The 20,527-nt window shown below is 40.9% G+C and overlaps 1 protein-coding gene across 1 annotated transcript in view; it reads left to right on the forward strand.

The window, feature by feature from the left end:
• The window catches only part of ptch1 (patched 1), an 80,400-nt gene that overhangs the window by 40,046 nt on the left and 19,827 nt on the right, over positions 1–20,527 (forward strand). The window contains exons 11-17 of the mRNA XM_070860859.1: positions 205–303; positions 1,538–1,663; positions 4,945–5,063; positions 6,094–6,499; positions 8,512–8,824; positions 18,141–18,283; positions 19,770–19,953. Coding sequence (XP_070716960.1) covers positions 205–303; positions 1,538–1,663; positions 4,945–5,063; positions 6,094–6,499; positions 8,512–8,824; positions 18,141–18,283; positions 19,770–19,953 — 1,390 coding nt within the window. The remainder of the gene's footprint in view (positions 1–204; positions 304–1,537; positions 1,664–4,944; positions 5,064–6,093; positions 6,500–8,511; positions 8,825–18,140; positions 18,284–19,769; positions 19,954–20,527) is intronic.

Here is a 20,527-nt window from a genome sequence, read left to right on the forward strand (position 1 = left end):
TGTTGGATTTTGCACAGAACTAAGCATTGCAAACACTTGATGGAATAAATTACACATGAAAAATATTCTGTGACAATTGTTTATTCAGTTTACTGATATAGCACCAGTGATATCAGTTACTTCATCAGCAACTACATTTTTAATTCAGCATCTGAGCTACTTGATTGGTGAATTTAGATTGTATTGTTGTGCCTTTTTCTGCAGGTTTTGCCTTTTCTTGCTCTTGGCGTCGGAGTGGACGATGTCTTCCTTTTGGCACATGCATTCAGTGAAACGGGACATAATAAAAGAATTCCATTTGAGGTAAGAATAAAAACATAATTTAAGGGAAGCTGGTAAAATGATCATCTTTTTTGCATTCAATTTATTTTCTTTTCATATATTAGTGTCCCATCGGGTAACTCATTTGACCATATTTCAGAGCAGGTGTCATATTTTTATAACTAGATTTATTTGCAACTGGAGATGGGAGAGTGCTTTGAATAGAAAGTACTCGCCTAGACTTTAATTGGCCTTTAACAAAGCTCATGTCTATGTCTGTAACCTAGGTGTGGGCTTCTGGAGCTCAATGACAAAGTGGCAGTCTAAAAGAAACCTGTATGTACTTGGCTTCCTCCCCCACCCCCAGCATACACTGACTCCTCAGTTCCCAGTGTCTTTGTTACAAAGCTTAAAGCATTTTGACTGTCTTATTCTGCTGTAGCTTTTATGTGGTTTAAATCAAAAAGTAAACAGTTCCTTTGGTAGAAAAACATTATCTCTCTGGTTTTGAATGACAGACTTGCTCAATGTGTGGTCCAGCAGTTTATTGCTGCACCATTTAAAAAAAAAGAGTGGCACTCTATATTTGCAGCCCTGCAGATATACCATCAGCTGAGATATGAGGATAATGCAGGAATAGTTGTATCAAAAACAGGGATTGTTTAGCTTTGATGAAAAAATGCCCACAGTTCTTCTCCAGCACAATAGGGTTGGGGTGCATTTTGCAAGGGGAAGATTTAACATATAATTAGATCATCCTAAAGAAGTTAACTGTTTTCATACCATGGAGGGGGTGGAGTTTGCTGTTCTGCATCCATAGGGCTTCTGGCATAATGAAGAGCTTACAACTTTACTTTAAAAACAACAATTTGCTGTCATTTCTGAGTTACTGTCCTATAAAACCAAATGCCCAGTTCTAGTTTTCAGAGCACGGTACAAATTTTTGGTACAGCAATGTTGCCATAGCCGTTAGAGAGTTAACATGAATAGTATCTTCACTCAGGAAAAAAACAGATTTGCAGTTCCAAAGTTGGGAAGTTGATTGTAATTGGTGTAGTATTTGTGTACTGTTGGCTATGTCCACAACCAAGATGGTAATCTCAACTGCCTTCATTCATTCATTTTACTTTTTATGAACAGTACTGGTGCTGTGTGCTTTATCCATGTATTCAGAAAAAGTGTTTTTGTTTACGCTTTTTCTATCATCTGATGTCTTATGGGAATAACCATCATAAATCTTGTTTTGATATTCTTCTACCTATTATATCCTCCAAAGGACCGAACAGGAGAATGTCTAAAGAGAACTGGAGCAAGTGTGGCCCTCACCTCCATCAGCAATGTGACTGCCTTCTTCATGGCTGCTTTAATACCCATTCCTGCCCTAAGGGCATTTTCCTTACAAGTAAGTGAAACAATACCATTCAGTCCATTTTTTTGAAAGTCATGTTTGTCCCTATCATTGTTGATTAAATTGTGTAAAAACAAATGTTCAGTCTCTGAAATTGTGTAAACAAATGAATTGTGATTTAATAAAGCAACAACGTGTATGCAATTCAGTCAGTCTTATTGTTTTATCAATACTGTTACTGGAGTAAAATGAGAACCATTAGTTATCTTTTAATGGATGATTGAAGAAATATAGCTGAAGTACGCAACATTGTCGATGAGCTGTCATTAGGAATAATGCCAGAGGTGCCTTTACTCAGCAGCTTACTGTGGTAATCTTGTTGTTGGAGAAAAATACTTCTGGTACATTTCCACAATTGTCATGAAACTATGGTAATCCTTTGCAGTTTGAAGGTGGCCAGTGTTTAATGGCATTTATAATGCTGCCTTGCTTGCCAGAACTATTAAACACTGAGACTGAAATTCTTTGTGAAATCATTTAATGCTTTGAGCTTGTATGTACAGGAGGCTGCAGTCACATTTATTGCTACATAGATAGGTTAAAATGAGTTCTGTTAAAATTATGATCTAGTAATATCTTTTTAGACACACTAAAGTGGGCTTCTTCATGTATCTGGAAAAAAATATTTTTCTAAAGTAATCTGACTGCTAAATAAAGCATGTGATAATAAATAAATCATTTTTTGTTTTGAGTAGCCATTTTCCAAAGCCAAAAGTATCAAAAGGTAGTGCTGCAGGTTAGCTGATATTGGTGAAATCAAGGAAGGTCTTATTCATTTTCAATATTGCTTACTGGAGGCATAATGTGCTTCAGCTTAACATGGAGACAATTTATGAGGACTGCTAACCTCTGCAAGTGCAGATAAACCGTACTATTTCAGAAGAATAATTTTGCTTTTCATAACCTGTGTCTCCACTCATTTTTCATGCTGCTTAACCTGTAACCTCCCCAGCAAATGTGAAGGGTTGTAATTTTTCTTATTTTTCTTGATACCTGGGATAATAATTCCAGCAGCTAGATAGAACCTTAAAGGCAGCACTTTGAAGCTAGGAGTGACAATTTGGTTACAATAATAGTTATTTCTAAATTGAGAGGGTGACATTTTTTTTTGAGAACTGTATATTTTGTTAAACACTTGCATGAAAGGGGATGTCAAAGTAGATTGTACAGAAGCAAATGCTCACTCTTCCAACTCTTTTGATGATATACGTCCAAAGCACCTGTTCAAATCAATTTGATTGGCTTGCCAAGCAGAAGTTTAGCATTGAATGTAACTTTAAACAGAAGGAAACTTCTTGTTTTTTCATTTTGGTTTGACAATTTTTTCTATGATTTAAAAAATAATAATTCCAGTTGATTTATGTGTTCAGAAAGGGAGTTGGCTTTGACCTTTTCCTTAAGACAGTGTGAGATAATTATCAAAGCGTCCACATCTTTTGAGGCCCAGTATCTGTAAAGCAATCCAGCCGCTGAGGGAGAATAAATGGTTTCCTGATTAGCTCTTGCAAATGCAGTCTGCTTTCAGTCTTGCATGTCAACGTTTTTTTCTTTCCTTTTTTCCTGTTATTTTGCTTGGAATGTTTGGCATAGTTTTCTCCTCCTGAATTGTTGGTCGAGTAACAAATCTAGGTTTGATCAGTCTTTGGTGTCACAGTTGACAAACAGTGTGGTAGTGTATATTAAGATAATCAGATCTAAGTTGGTAATTTTGTGGAACTTGCACGGACCTGTAAAGAAGACTGGATGAAGCACTATTAAATACATGTATACATATTTATTTATATATATTATAGTAAGAATAGGTTTCATTGGAAAACATTACAGAGTATTGAAGAGAGGAAAAAATCCTGAAGCAGTTGTGGCAGATTGAGTAAGTGCAGTGTATGGCCTACATAGCCCCCCCTTCCCCAATTCTTTAACCTTTGTAGACCCCTGCCTTGGTTGTATGACAAATAGAATTGCACTCTGAAGAAAAGCTGTAGCAGCAGTTTAGAACTGGGTATTGAAAAGGACAACAAAGGGAGGATCTTGCAGAGTTGCAAGCAGGCAGAAGTAAGGTGGGAACTGTGGATGACAGGCCTCATCATCTGCTCATCACCTCTGGCTATGCAGTACACCCATGCTCTCTGGGTGGTCTACCAGGAATGGTGGATACAGCATGTACCTTGGACTGGGCCCCTACCAACCAGTCATGCTGGCTTTTCTTTGTGCACCTCATGCACAGGCTTTCATTCTTTTTAACCTTAGCATGAAGTAACCAGTTTTTCTATGAACAGCTTATTGATGATGCATGTTTGAATTGTTTGATTTATTTGATTTCTAAAAAAAGTGAGAATAGATGCTGTGCTTGAAACCACACAGACATCAATCTACTTAGTCCTTAAAGCTTAATCCCCCTAACTTTCAGAGTTGGTGTGTTCATTCAATAAACAGTTTTGAAGGATTTTACTCTGTACATTTTTCTTTTGAATTAGCACTGCAAAACATAATTGTCTCAAAATCCAAAAAATAACTTTAAAATTCAAGAATTTTGCTGGAGCATTTGGGTTGATATGTACCTCTGCCTTTTTAAATACATTTGTAAGAAACACAATTTTATACTTACTTAAGCCATGAAAACACAATTCTGAGATTTATTTTAGGTAACCTGTACAAGGAGCAAAGAAAAAATAACTATCTCAGATTTCTACGGTGTTGCTGTTTTCACAAGTGCTAGCCTTTCGCTGCTGTCCTCATTGTTTAGTTGTGGTGCAATGCACATTACTACATGGAATGTTGATCCCAGTCTTTGTTCTTTTTGATAAATGTTGTATAAGTTACATATGGCGAGGGCTACATTGATTTTGATGAGGCACATTTATTGTGTGAGCAATACATGGCAAAACCAAGGCGATACTTCACCACTCTGAAAAATAAAATAGGAGAATGGTAATTTTATTAAAAACTTTTTTTTAGAAAATTGACAATTGTGTTTTACTTATTTACAATATAGCATTCAGTACTACAGTAGAAACTCTTCAAAAATCTTTCAAAAAGGGCTGCAATTTTACATTATTTATTTGTTAATTTGCATTAAATAATTGTGGGAATTAACCCTTAAAGGGCAATATAAACCTTTGTTCCTCCTTAAATTATTAAAGTAAGTGTTAACAATTTTGAAGCTGTGATTACTTAATATGTGCTATGTATGTGTCCCGATACTTACAGCAATATGTCCAGAGTTTACTATGTCTCCCTCTTTTTTAAAATGGGCTGTCTTTTATTTTTGTTTCCAGGCTGCTGTTGTTGTGGTATTTAACTTTGCCATGGTTCTGCTCATCTTCCCTGCTATTCTCAGCATGGACCTCTACCGCAGGGAAGACAGGAGGCTCGACATCCTCTGCTGTTTTACAAGGTATGGGCCAACTGAAAAGCTGACTTTTGTAAGTTTCCTAAAGGTTCTGTGGCATGTGAATGAAAGGCCCCACAGCTTTGCGACACTGCTTTTCTTGAGAAGTGGGATAAGAATGAGTTTTATGGCTCTTTTTGACTGGATAATTTACTAGAAGCAGAATTGTTTGAAGAGCAATAAACTTTCTTCGCCCCTGAAAAAGTAAAAGATAAATCAGAAAGTTATAGTCTGTAGAAGAGAATTACAGATTTTCCCATGGATTTTAGTAGAACTGATTAATTCCATTCATATTTAAATGCTTAAAGTTGTTGTCCCATTTTACAAAACACTTGTTTAATAATACTGATCTGAAAAGTTTATAGGATTCCTTGTTAAGACTGAAGAAACAAAACCAGCAATATTATGAGAAATTCAGGGTCATAGCTAAGATTTTAGTACTGCAGTTGGTCTTAGTTACAACAGACATGGTGTACAGTGCGCACGGTGGACAGATACAGAGTAACAGGTAGTGAATCTTCACATACTAGATTATGGATGACCCAGGGTCTAGATTTGGTGAATGGTATTGGTTTTTAGGTGTACTGCTGTGGCTTCCTATTGCAATAATGCCAAAGGCATGGTAGAGTACTGCACACCTCACTCATATTTTCCTAGGCTATAAAGGGGATTTTGCTGGTGTGCAGTAGGTCAGGAGGGATCAAATTTTGTAGAATTGTTCTTAGTTCTGTGCATTATTTTTCCAACTGAGCTATTTTCATTAGCATCTCAGTGCACAGTTACCACGTCAGTGAGTTTCATATCAGGCTGATTAGAATAAAACGCAGGAGTTTGGCCTTATCCTGTTCCATTGGTACCTATGGAAAAACCCAGAATGCAGTGTACTGGCCTTACTTGTTTACGTGTTTGGTGATCTCTGGATTCCAGGCAGAATGAAAGATGTAAACAAAGAGATGCACAATAATGAACTCAGAGGGTTAAAGTAAGTGCGAACTTTGCACTGTCATCACATAAATGTTTTTTCTCTTTCTTTCAGTCCTTGTGCCAACCGAGTGATTCAGATTGAGCCACAAGCATATAGAGATACCAATGACAACCATCCTTGCCAACCACCACCACCTTACATCAATCAAAATTTTACCCACGAGACCCAAATTACCATGCAATCTACAGTCCAGTTGCGCACAGAATATGATCCTCACACCCAGGCATATTATACAACTGCTGAGCCTCGCTCTGAGATATCTGTTCAGCCAGTCACCCCAACCACGCAGGAGTCACTTAGCACTCAGAGCCCGGATACTGCCAGCTCAACACGGGATCTTCTCTCCCAGTTTACAGACCCCATTAGTAACTGTGTAGATCCACCCTGCACTAAATGGACTCTCTCTTCTTTTGCCGAGAAGCATTATGCACCACTGTTGCTAAAGCCAACAACGAAGGTGAGTACTAGAGTCAAAGCCTTTTGCCTTGTATACATTCTTACTGTTAGCTGAAGTAATATTTAAAGCAATGTCATAACAAGCTATTTGCATATAAGCCTTCTGGGAAGATGTGGGGTATAATTTTGTACGTTCCAGCCTGGGCAGTAACTTGACAGAGTGGATCATCCAACTTTTAAAGAACCCACCCTATTTGCATTCCGATCAAAATTGGGCAGGCTCTGCAACTGCTTTGGGGGCATAATAACATTTGCAGACAATACAAAAATAGGGATCATGTTTAATTGTGAACAGGACAGTAAGCAACTTCAGGAAGACATAGATAAATTAATAGATTAGCCAGATAGATGTCAGATTAAATTTAATGCAGTGAAATGTCAGGTGATACATTTTGAGAGGAATGAGGGGGAAATATACACTAAATGGTAACACATTAAAGCGTAGAGGAGCAGAGATATCTAGGGGTTCAGATACACTAATTTTTATTGGGAGGACAAATTTGTTAAGCATATGGTTCTTGAGTCACTAATGTGTAAGAATGTCAAAAGAATAAAGGGAGAGGTTAGGAGATTATTTTTAACACAGAAAGTTGTTGGAACATGGAATGCCCTACCAAAAACAGTGGTAGAAACAGAATCCATAATAGCTTTTAAAAAGGAAATGGATAAATATTTGAAAAATAAAAATTTAGGAAGGGATAGAGCAATGTTCTCCCTAACTGCACCAATCTCAAAGTCCCACACAGGCCGCTCACCAGCGCTCTCGCTGGAATGCGGCCATGCAGCAAATTTAAAGAGCCTGTGCAGGAAAAATAATTAGAGGGAACATTGGTATGGAGAAAGGGCAGGGGAATGGGACTAAGTGGACAGCTCTTTCAGAAAATCGGCACAGGCGTGATAGGCCGAGCAATCTCCTTCTGTGCCATAAAGTCCTGTGTATACGTAAAATATATATATATATGTGTGTAAAAAATGTTGAGTGGGTCATAGCACTCCATTTCCAAATGCATTGACAACTACGATGAGCTCTGTCGATAGCAAAATTCAGCTTTAAAGAGGCAACATGTACATGCAGTACCAGTTACACCTATAGGTTGTGCTATGATAAGCCTTTACAATGTTAAAAAACTTGTCATTATAACATCAGCTGCAAGTGCCCTTACAGTATTGTGGTTTTCCTTGCATTAAACTCTAATTTGTACCTTAGTGAAAGGAAATTAATTTGGAGCTGTAATTATTTTGAACAGTCAATAAAAGTGAATGTAAAAATGTCACAGGCAAAAATATCAAAGCTTTGTTGAAAAGTTAAGGCACAGCCATCTATAAATGCCCTTTTCCCCCCACTACTCACCACTTCTCTCCTCTCCCTTTTCCCCTTGACAGTTCTCTGTTCTTCCCTCCTCCCTACCCCCTAACCTGAACCTCTTTCCTAATTCATCCCCCTTTCCCTCACCTCTCACCCTGCTTGATTTGAATACTTTACTTGGCCTTGTCTTCAAATATGTAACTACTTGAGATCGACTTTTCATTCCCTATATAAAATATATCTCTGAAATACTCACCATTTATAAGTAAGGACTCTAAATCTACTGTTTGCATATGCAGAAAGTATCTCAGCCGTTGCTTATCATCAGCATTTGCCTATTTCCTTTGGAGAAATAGAACTAGCTACTGTTCTTCAATAATCACATAATCAGCCAACAAATGCATATAGTTTAGACATATTTTGCTTGTAAGATGATAGTAAGATAAAAGTGAATTTAAATTTTTAGTATTTGGTATAAAAAGGCCTGCTAGATAACGACAATGATAAAATGATCTCCGCTCATGTATCCATCACTTGTTAGATTTCTTATCAATTAACACTGGTGCTGATTCATTCATGATTAGATCATTTGTTTGGGCTATGACCAAGTGTTTTTTTAACTAATCTTGCCCAGTTCCCTCCATGTTTGAGCGCTGTGATTTTTTTCGCTTCTCAACCTAACTGTTCCTTTTTTCTTTATGTCACAGATTGTGGTCATATTTCTTTTTTTGGGTTTACTTGGGATCAGTCTCTATGGAACTACAACAGTCAGAGACGGACTGGATCTTACGGACATTGTGCCTCGTGATACGCGAGAATATGATTTCATTGCAGCACAGTTTAAATACTTCTCTTTCTACAACATGTACATTGTAACTAAACAAGAAACAGACTATCCCAATGCTCAAAACCTGCTGTATTACCTTCACAAAAGCTTCAGAAATGTGAAATTCATTTTGTTGGAAGATAATGGAGAACTTCCAAAAATGTGGCTGCACTATTTTCATGACTGGCTACAAGGTAAGAACAGCAATGCTTCTGTCTTATTTTTAAATTGTAAGATTAGGATATATTTTTTTTTTAAATACATACAGTAGATATTGTCTAATTTTTTTAAAGCACCTAATAGAATTACACAGTTGCAAACAGCAGGCAAGTGTGCATTTATTAGCTTTTCTTCAATGCTGCAGAAATATCAAATTGGTATTTATACATTGTATTGTTAATTTTTTTTGTCTGTTTACGCTTCTGTGAAACGCCTTGGGATCTATGTTAAAAGTATATAAATGCAAGTTGCTGTTGATGTGTAGTTATGACATTTTTTGGAATTCAATTATTACAACAACAACAATTTGTTAACAATGTCCATTTATATTTGGTAAAATCATAAGGAAGGCCTTTTCAAGAACAGAAAGGTCGGCCATGATCTATAATTTAGAACTTAAATCAAAATCTTTTGGCGAGTATTGGGCCCCGAAAATCCAAAAGGGAAGAGCTCATCTCAGTATAAGTGCTGAGATGCTCCCCCCGAGGATATCCACCGTTGAGTTTGTGGGGTCAGGGGGTTGGTATCCTGATTTGCCTTGCAGTGGTGGTTCTTTGTGCCACAGAGGCACATCTAAGGTGCCCACCACTAGAAGCATTCTGGAAAGTCCCATAGAAGCTGAGGAATGTCAGGCCCACACCACTCCCCGAATGAAAATTATAGTTACACCCTCGCGGCCCCTTTTGCAAATTTTTCCCTGAGGGGGTCCCCATTTCTAGGCCTGTTTGGGAGTTCGTCTGACCAGGTATATCTCTGCCAATCATATACTGGCTACTTTTGAGGCCCAGGACATAATGGGGGAGAAATTCCCCTGTTGTGCGCCTCCCATTAGTGCCTCCAGGAGGCACTAGCGGGGCACGAAAGTGTTTTCATCTGGGGGGGTGGGGCGGTACCAGCTCCCGCAAAATTGTATGGGTAGCTCCGCGCCTCGCTGGTAGAGCTCCGGGCCGCTGCACTTCTGGAGATGGTGTCATTGCTATGCGTGGCGATCCCTTTCTACCCCCCTCCCTCGGTGGCCCCATTCCCATTCTGCCCTGTGGCGGAAATTGGCCAGCGCCCTGTGAGCCTGCCACGGGCGATGCTCGTGCCAGCCTTGCGAGTCACAAACCAGGCCGCACACCCATCGCGGGGCGAATGTCAAAGGGGAGGTGCGCTGTGCCGCACGCTGCCATTTTTTTCCCCGACTCACGGGTCGAGCTGCTGTCAAACAATGTCGGGGGGCTCCAGGCCATGATCAAGCAGCCTGGCACTAATCCCTGGTGGTCCAACGGCCATCATCAAAGGGCCTGCAGAGTTCACAGCATCCCTCCCCTTTGACGAAATGGGACAGGCGTTGAAATGCCACACAAAAAGTTACTGCAGAAGATAAAGGTACACGGAGTCAGAGGAAATGTATTAGCATGGATAGAGAATTGGCTGGCTAACAGAAAGCAGAGAGTCGGGATAAATGGGTCCTTTTCGGGTTGGAAATCGGTGGTTAGTGGTGTGCCACAGGGATCAGTGCTGGGACCACAACTGTTTACAATATACATAGATGACCTGGAAGAGGGGACAGAGTGTAGTGTAACAAAAAAATGACACAAAAATTAGTGGGAAAGCAGGTTGTGTAGAGGACACAGAGAGGCTGCAAAGAGATTTAGATAGGTTAAGCGAATGGGCTAAGGTTTGGCAGATGGAATACAATGTCGGAAAGTGTGAGGTCATCCACCTTGGGAAAAAAAACAGTAAAAGGGAATATTATTTGAATGGGGAGAAATTACAACATGCTGCAGTGCAGAGGGACCTGGGGGTCCTTGTGCATGAATCCCAAAAAGTTAGTTTGCAGGTGCAGCAGGTAATCAGGAAGATGATTGGAATGTTGGCCTTCATTGCGAGAGGGATGGAGTACAAAAGCAGGGAGGTCCTTCTGCAACTGTATAGGGTATTGGTGAGGCCGCACCTGGAGTACTGCGTGCAGTTTTGGTCACCTTACTTAAGGAAGGATATACTAGCTTTGGAGGGGGTACAGAGACGATTCACTAGGCTGAATCTGGAGATGAGGGGGTTACCTTATGTTGATAGATTGAGTATCTGGGTCTTTACTCGTTGGAGTTCAGAAGGCTGAGGGGTGATCTTATAGAAACATTTAAGATAATGAAAGGGATAGACGAAGATAGAGGCAGAGAGGTTGTTTCCACTGATCGGGGAGACTAGAACTAGGGGACACAGCCTCAAAATACGGGGGAGCCAATTTAAAACCGAGTTGAAAAGGAATTTCTTCTCCCAGAGGGTTGTGAATCTGTGGAATTCTCTGCCCAAGGAAGCAGTTGAGGCTAGCTCATTGAATGTATTCAAATCACAGATAGATAGATTTTTAACCAATAAGGGAATTAAGGGTTACGGGGAGCGGGCGGGTAAGTGGAGCTGAGTCCACGGCCAAATCAGCCATGATCTTGTTGAATGGCGGAGCAGGCTCGAGGGGCTAGATGGCCTACTCCTGTTCCTAATTCTTATGTTCTTATGCATCAGCGCTACACGGAGAGGCTGCATAGTGCTCCGCGATGCGCCCAGGTAGTGCCCCCAAACCTGCTCTGAAAGGAAATGGAGTGCGCGACATTGAATTCCACTTCCTCTGAGAGGCGGTAACCCCAATTTCGCTTCCGGCATGGGACTTCTGTGCTAGGCACAGAATGTCCGGTCCCAGAGAGCTTAGTACCCCCAACTGGGGCGAGAGCCAATTTTAGCCCCACTAGCTCCTGATGTAAACAGTCCAAAACCCCTTATCCCCCATCAGCTGATTGTCTTGTTTGGATTAGATAGATGCTTGGGGCTGGATTTTCGGCTTTTCTGTTTTCAGGGCGATAATCGCGACGGAGCGGGAAAGTTAGTGGCTGGGAATAGTTTGCGCTTTAGTATTTACGTTTGGGCATCTGGGCCCATTGTCGGGGTGCAGCGGTAATTGAGGCATTGTACACCTCTCTTGGAGCAAGGAAGGGAAACTCTCGAGCTAAACAGCCAGGCAGGGAGCGCTCCGAGAGAGGCCTCGGCAGGGTGGGAGTGGGGAAACCAAAAAAACACAAAAACATTCCTCAAACATAGCCCACGCCATCGCAACACGAATCGCACAAAAATTTAAAACAGAAAACACTCGAACTTACTTTTGTAGTACTTTACTTTCCTCTCCGCCAACGGCATGGCTGGACCGTTCTGATTTCCCAGGCAGTTATTGCAGGCGCACTTCCGGGCGGATGGGTTGGGCAAGACTCAAAGCTCCTGCCGGTGTCGCAAACAGGGGCGTTGTATACCTGGCGCTGCTCTTCCCGACGATGCTGCTCAGCGCGGCCGCAAAACCCGGCCAGAGAATCATGGCGGGGCGCTGGAGACCTCAACGCCGTCTTTCACACTGCTCCAGGATGAAACCCGGAACACAAAGGACCAGAACATCCAGCCCTTGATCCGTGCATGATCATTCAGATAGTTTAGTGCTAGATTGGGAACCACTGTATTTGGTCCTGACCGAGTTTCCACTGAAGTTATGGTGGAAACCCAGCTGTAGATTTTCAAGGCTTTGCAGTTATAATGTAATAAGAACATAAGAACATAAGAAATAGGAACAGGAGTAGGCCATGCGGCCCCTCGAGCTTGCTCCACCATTCAATAAGATCATGGCTGATCTGATCATGGACTCAGCTCCACTTCCCTGCCCGCTCCCCATAACCCCTTATCCCCTTATCGTTTAAGAAACTGTCTATTTCTGTCTTAAATTTATTCAATGTCCCAGCTTCCACAGCTCTCTGAGGCAGCAAATTCTACACATTTACAACCCTCTGAGAGAAGAAATTTCTCCTCATCTCTATTTTAAATGGATGGCCCCTTATTCTAAGATCATGCCCTCTAGTTCTAGTCTCCCCCATCAGTGGAAACATCCTCTCTGCATCCACCTTGTCAAGCCCCCTCATAATCTTGTACATTTCAATAAGATGATCTCTCATTCGTCTGAATTCCAATGAGTAGAGGCCCAACCTACTCAACCTTTCCTCATAAGTCAACCCCCTCATCTATGAAATCAACATAGTGAACCTTCTCTGAACTGCCTCCAAAGCAAGTATATCCTTTCGTAAATATCGAAACCAAAACTACACGCAGTATTCCAGGTGTGGCCTCACCAATACCTTATATAGCTGTAGCAAGACTTCCCTGCTTTTATACTCCATTCCCTTTGCAATAAAGGCCAAGATACCATTGGCCTTTCTGATCACTTGCTGTACCTGCATATTATCCTTTTGTGTTTCATGCACAAGTACCACCAGGTCCCGCTGTACTGCAGCACTTTGCAATCTTTCTCCGTTTAAATAATAACTTGCTCTTTGATTTTTTTCTGCCAAAGTGCATGACCCCATGCTTTCCAACATTATACTCCATCTGCCAAATTTTTGCCCAATCACTTAGCCTGTCTATGTCCTTTTGCAGATTTTTTGCGTCCTCCTCACACATTGCTTTTCCTCCCATCTTTGTATCGTCACCAAACTTGGCTACATTACACTCAGTCCCTTCTTCCAACTCGTTAATATAGATTGTAAATAGTTGGGGTCCCAGCACTGATCCCTGCGGCACCCCACTAGTTACTGGTTGCCAACCAGACTCTCTGTTTTCTGTTAGTTAGCCAATCCTCCAATCATGCTAATATATTATCCCCAACCCCGTGAACTTCTTTCTTGTGCAGTAACCTTTTATGTGGCACCTTGTCAAATGCCTTCTGGAAGTACAAATACACCACATCTACTGGTTCCCTTTTATCCAATCTGTTTGTTACATCCTCGAAGAACTCCAGCAAATTTGTCAAACATGACTTCCCCTTCGTAAATCCATGCTGACTCTGCCTGACCGAATTTTGCTTTTCCAAATGTCCTGCTAATGATATATCAAACATACTGCCCCATTAATTACTGAGTATAATTTTGACATAATTGTCACTAACTTTATAAACAGTACCATTTTCAACACTGGGGTTGCATGTTGGCCTCAACACCCCTAATCTGTGGAAGGAGCAAGGGCATCCAGGGCCTGCCTCTGATCACTGTCTAGTGAGCCCTGTTGGAAAGTGAGAGTGTGTGTACATTAACTGAAAGAAAGAAAGACTTGCACTTATACAGCGCCTTTCACGACCACTGGATGTCCCAAAGCACTTTGCAGAAGTACCTTTTGAAGTGTAGTCACTGTTTTAATGTAGGAAACTGAGATTAAGATCAGGCTCAGCTGTTATGATTAAGGATACTGGAAAGTTGCAAACCCGTTTCTTTTGTTAAACCTGCAAAAATCATTTGCCTTCACTACTACCATGATATTTGCGTTCCCATTCATCTCTCCAAAATCATTCTACTCCATTCCATGATTCACCTCACACTGCCAGTTCTGGCTCACATCTGATCCTACTGCTTTGATCCAGCTTTGGACTCTGCTATGATTTCCGACGGGAGTTCTGGTATTGTGATAGTTTTACCAGATCAGGAATTCCTGCCTGCAGTGCATAGCAGCATCTGATGCCAAAGCAAAGCAGCAGCATTAGGTAGATATCAGAAGCGCAATGAGGGGAGACTTGCAGCAAAAGGCTGCTTCAGTAACTGGGGGAAGGGGGCGAGATTGCCTTTATGAGCTGGGGGAAGGGGGGGAGATTGCCTTTATGAGCTGGGGGAAGGGGGGGAGATTGCCTTTATGAGCTGGGGGAAGGGGGGGAGATTGCCTTTATGAGCTGGGGGAAGGGGGGGAGATTGCCTTTATGAGCTGGGGGAAGGGGGGGAGATTGCCTTTATGAGCTGGGGTGGACGGCACAAACAATTTTGACTTTTCTATTGTATATCACACTAAGATTTGGAAACATTTTACCTCCTGCGTGTTCAATTCAAATATAAAACAGAAAAAGACTGTTCAGGTAGTTAATAGTAAAATTCTATAAAGTACTATCTTTTATTATTGGTCGGTCACATATGTTCATTACTGTAGTGATAGTGGGTGTTTGTATTGGTGGGTTAGACAATAATCCAGTTGCGTGATCACTATTTAGGGAAGCTAAGTTTTGAAAGCATATGTGCACGCCAAGGCCACACCGAGTGGAGTGCTTTGAAATCACCTAGGTGGTAATTACAAATTGGTTCCTCTTCATTCCAAGGCAGGTCTGGGAATGTGCATCAAGTTTGGCAGGTGTGCTGTGTGTGTTTTTGAAACTGCTGCTATTGTTTCAAACCAGTTTGTTTTAGGTTGGTGTCTGCAGGTCGACGTGGGAGTTTTTTTCCAAACTGGAATGAGCAAGCTCAGCCCTTAGGCAATGGCATTTGTGCCTGGCTTCTTTAGCCTTATCTCCTTACAGCTGTAGTTAACCTATCAGATCTGTAATGATGGTTTTGATTACAGCTTCAGTGCAGCTGTGAGGTGGGTCTAAAACGTCGGGTATGTGGTTTGTCATCTGCTCACACAGAGGCTCGTTGTACAGGGTTGTGGCTTCCTGTTCCAAATCTGATCCAAATTACCTGCTTGGAACAGCCAGTGATCTTCCATGCTTTTTTAAAAGGGTGCAGAGGAAAATAGCAGTTGAGAATGAATAGGTGTTGGCTGTGATCTTTACACGTGCTGGCAGCAGATCTCACGACTTGTAAGTGCTGCCCAAGTCAAACAGATGGAATGAATTGAGGACACAGTGCTTACTCATGCTGTGCTCGAGGAACGGCTGAGTTCCTTTTTCTTTTTAACTTGGAGGTTCACACTGTTTTCACTCTGTGCTGAACACATTTTCCTCCAATCTGTTCCATGGAATTTGGTTGTGTAATATTGCTGTTAGAAAAGGTTTCCGTGACTATACTATGCATATTGTACATAGTAACAGACTTCACGTTCAGGGTTTTATTATAACCTACATTGTCAAACAAGAAAATAAGCAGGGAGCTTAAAGACAATTAAGGATCGATTTTAACTTAGCACTGGATTTGGGAGTGCGGGGCCGAAGCGGGCGATGATCAGTCCATCTCGCCATTGTGTGAGGTCTCGATACTGACTCCTGCCCAAATCAAGTGGGAATACTGTCAGTGTTGGTGGGCAGGAATGGAGAGTCGTGGTCGGGGGGGCAGTCAGGTCACTGTTGGGGACTCATGGAATTGGATCGGCAAATATTGGAGGAAGGGGGGTCAGCTAGGGGCAAGGGAGGCCCAAGGTATCCTTGTGGGACCAGGATGAGCACTTCTGCTCTTTCTGGCTCACAAGGGACCTTGAAAAGGAATATAAAACTTACCTGAGTCTTGTACATCCAGGATGCTGCCTGCCGCCAGCTTTCGTGGATGGGTCCAAGACTGTGCGGCTCTTAGTTGGTCTACAGTTAAAATGGCATGCAGTTTAAATTAGGCCCCCAATCCTCTGGGGCGGGCAGCCTTCCCGTGCCTAATTTCAGTTAAGTTGAAATGGTGAGGGGTGGGAACACCAATCCTGCTGGGTTTAAATCGAACATTGCAGTCTTTAAACTTTTGGGTTTGTAATGGCCTTGAAATTACATTGTGTGAATTCCAGCACAATTCATTAGAGTGTAATTCTGTTCTTGCTATTTTAAGAGAGATATTAACTTTTTCAAAGCAAACTGATTAACACCTACATTAAAATATCAGAATAGGAATTTCATATGGATATATTAAGCATTTGCATGTTATTATTCACATGGCATAAATTCAAGATCCAAGCATTTTAGATTAAGTAACTACGAAAAACCATCTCCTTAAATTTCTCCACCAATCTGTGTATGTCTCTTCCTTGTTCCTTCTTTGTAAAGCCCTTCAAAATCCATCTTGTTGACCAAGCTTTTAGTCACCCTTCCCAATCTGTTTTTGGCTCTGCAGCCATTTTGCTTAGACCTATTAGTGAAGTGCCTTGGCAAATGCAAGTTGTTGTTGTAATGTTTCTTCAATAATTTTTTTCAATTTTAATAGATCTTTTTTAATCTTTACTCTGGTTTTGTAATTAAAAAAAAAAATGAGATTCCACTCTCTGCTAACCACCTATCTCTATGACCCAAAGGATGGGCACTGATGGCTGAAACAGCCCTCCTCCCAGGTTCTCTGTGACAAACGTTGACTCTCCATTGCTGTTATCCCCTCTTTTGGGATAGCCTTGCTATTATTCTGCATTTTTTCAAAACATTCCAACTGGGACAACAAGCTCACTTAATGCAGAGTCCCAGTCATAAACTTGAGACCTGCTACTGTGAGCACAGCAGGTTACCAAACCAACTTGCTGTGCTACCAATTTTCCCTGAAAGATCTCTTTAAAATCCTACCTGATATCAAGTGCCTCTTAAAATACATTTTCTATCCCAGACTCAGTTATTCTACTGGAATTTCTTCTCTAAGATTCCCCATCTCCATAAAATCTACATTGCCTTTGCCAACTGTACTCGTTCTTACCAGGGTCTGACATATACATTTTTTGTCATCAATATTTACATCTCCTTAACAAAGCGATTCATGGTGGGTTATAAGGGCAACGGTGGCCCTCGAATGTCATATATAATTGTTCATTTTTCATACATGAGTCTGAACAGTGAATCCACAAACTATTCAACCACAAGGGGCAGCACTGTCAAGCCCAATCTGTTCTAATTTTAGAACTGTACAGATGGAATTTACAGTAGTGGCTGCTGAATAGGGAGAAGTAATTATGACCAATATCCCCTCTTTAACCAAGGGATGCTGTGGGGGCAGTTTTCAATTACCAGCTGCCAATTTCTCGCCTTAAAAATGGGTGACCAGCAGTTCACAATCAGAGGGGTGGGAGTGCCACCTCAGTCGCCCCACTGATGCGCAAGGCCCTGCTGATGCAATTTTAAGGCAGCCCTGTAAATTGACAGGCAGCATGCCCATCTGTTTCGGGCGGACGTGCTTACATATACAAATCAGGGTCTTACGCTGGTTGTAGGACCGGATGCAATTTTCAAATACAAATGGGCAGGCCAGTCCATTTTCAACAGGAATCAAATCTGCGACCTTCGCAACCAATATGACTCAATGCCATAGCATGTGGTATATTTTGTTTAACTTTTAAACTCAATAAGCTTTCCTATTTACCAAAAATCTGAATCCAGTCGCTGCTGCAGAAAGAAGGCAATCACACAGAAAGCTGTTCCACACTTTCATATGTTTTTACATTTGTTGTGATGTATGCCCATTATGATGTCAAGCCAGTTCTCAAATTGAAATAGTGAATGTGAAAGATATCATAGGCTTTGGAGTTCCAGGTTATTTGTTATTTACAAAATGTTTCAACTCCTTGTCTAATCAGGTCTGCAAGACACCTTTGACAGGGAATGGCAAGCTCGGAAGATTACTCACAACAGTTACAAAAATGGGTCTGATGATGGTGTTCTGGCGTACAAGTTGCTAATTCAGACTGGCAATAGGCATAGACCAACCGACTTAAGTCAGGTAAGAGTTTTGCAAGAAATCAACGCCTGTTTTGTTGATGAGTGAGAAAATAGCTGAATTTCTTTTGTCTTTTGAGTTGCTGAGTGTGAACCCAAAATTCCTCAAACATTTTAGTGGCCTCTCCTGTAGTAATACATTATTTCTCCACATGGCTTCTGCACACAAGGTTACAGAATTACAATTTTTTATTGACTGCCTTCATTACAACGTGAAGTCTCAGTGGAAATGGTACTGAGCACTGAAAAAGTAATTAGGTTCTCATTCAAGCCATTTGTCTTTTTTTCCCTTTTTTGGCAGAATACCATCAATAATGTAGCTCTGCTTGTTCTCTACCTTCCCCACCATATTCAAGATGACAGTTTTACAGAGTACATTGTTTAAAGTTATTATGTGGTGTAAAACATGTTGCTTTACTGCAGACTACAGCGTACCCGTTAACACTGAAAGAATTAAGACACAAAACACTGATTTAGAGTTGCCTTGAATGAGCATTTACTCCGGTAAGCTTTAAATACAGTAGTTCATTCTTTACCAGGTGTAGCTTGTGGGACCAAGTGTTGGACTGTAACTTCTGATGTAATTTCCTGTGCCTGGGAGGGAGAAAAGTGTGCCATGCCCACAGGGGTTGCTAGCTGCACTGCTTGATTCCAGATACAGCTGAAGACATACAGTTGTTGAGTATCCCGTGGATTAATTGAATCCAGAGCCTGCGAATCAAATATTTTTTTGTACTCCTGTCACAGTTGTGTTTCATTTCATTCAAAAAAAACCTGAAGTGGAAGCATGGCCATTGTGCTTAAAAGATACATATTTTCCATATATTTAATTTAACATTCAGCCTTCCATCCCCCCACACTGCAAAGTGCAAAAATTGGCAGCAATAGGCAGTTCCTTTTGACACGATAATGCATGCTGCTTTCTGTCCAAGATGAACACTCAAAAGATGGTTGCCCCCCCGGTGACCCAGGCAGGATCTCGCTTCTGTCTGTTTCTTGGCGTGGTGCATTTTCCGAATATACATAGGTCAGGAGAAGCAAGTGCTAGCAAAATTTGTACAGATGTTGTTTTATTTTTATAGCTCTCCTCCATTTGCTGGGTGGCATTTCCTTCAGTGTTAACAACAGAGGTTAACTGCACACAGACGTGCACAGGGACTCTTGCCAAATTTTCTTACTTTCTCTTTTTTATTGTTATTCTAACTTTAATATTTCTCACTCGCTCTCTCTCTCTCCAAATATATACCATACTCTAGATACTTAAATTCTTGAAGAGGACTTGCTACAAAGTGAATGTTTGTGATGTGTTTTGTAGCTTCATATTGAAGTAAAACTTGGTTGTGATTCATTCCGTGTCTGAAGTGTGAAGGCAAGATTACTTTACATGAGCATTATGATTATATTAGTTGTTCCTTTTTTGCCCTGTGGCTGTGAGGTACATTAATGAAATAAATTCAAAAAATAACCCTGTGTTTTTCATCTTGTTGCAGTTGACTAAACAGCGCCTAGTGAATATTGAAGGAATCATCAACCCAAACGCTTTTTACATCTATCTGACTGCCTGGGTCAGTAATGACCCTGTGGCCTATGCTGCCTCTCAAGCCAACATCCGGCCACACCCTCCAGAATGGGTTCATGACAAGGCGGATGACAGGCCAGAAACTGCGCTCAGAAGTAAGTCGATCATTTCTCCTTCCCTTAACTGGTTTATCTAATTTCTTTATTGCAAGAACTTTCACTGGTATGGTTGTAATTAAGGATCTTTAAAGTCAGTTTTTATTGCCAGTTTAAAAACATTTTGGTGTGTTTTAGAATTTTTATTTTTAGCATCAAAAACCAGATTAAAATAAAGGGGAAAAATCAGAGGCCAAAAAAAACAATTTGGAGAAAATCAGTAAAAATCAGTTTTTATATCATCATGTATTTAACATAAGCCTACATTATCATTTACTCTATACAATCTTAACTTATGTACTTTATAAGGGGTTGAACTGACAGATTCATATTTTTCAAACTTTGGAATATATAAAATGGGATTTCATGAAGCCAAATATCTAGCTCTAATCATGCCAATATGTCAGACCCCTACAATTCTGCACTGTAGGGTCCAGTATAGCGAAAGATTTTATTCTATATTTAATGAAAAACAAATTCATTGCACTTGCAAACAGTTTCAAATTCCGTGGGTCAGTGGTTGGCAGCAAAACAATGTACTCCTTGGATTACCCACTTCGTAAATTATTTTCCT

This window comes from Pristiophorus japonicus, chromosome 1, assembly GCF_044704955.1.
Source record: "Pristiophorus japonicus isolate sPriJap1 chromosome 1, sPriJap1.hap1, whole genome shotgun sequence".
Taxonomy (NCBI): domain Eukaryota; kingdom Metazoa; phylum Chordata; class Chondrichthyes; family Pristiophoridae; genus Pristiophorus; species Pristiophorus japonicus.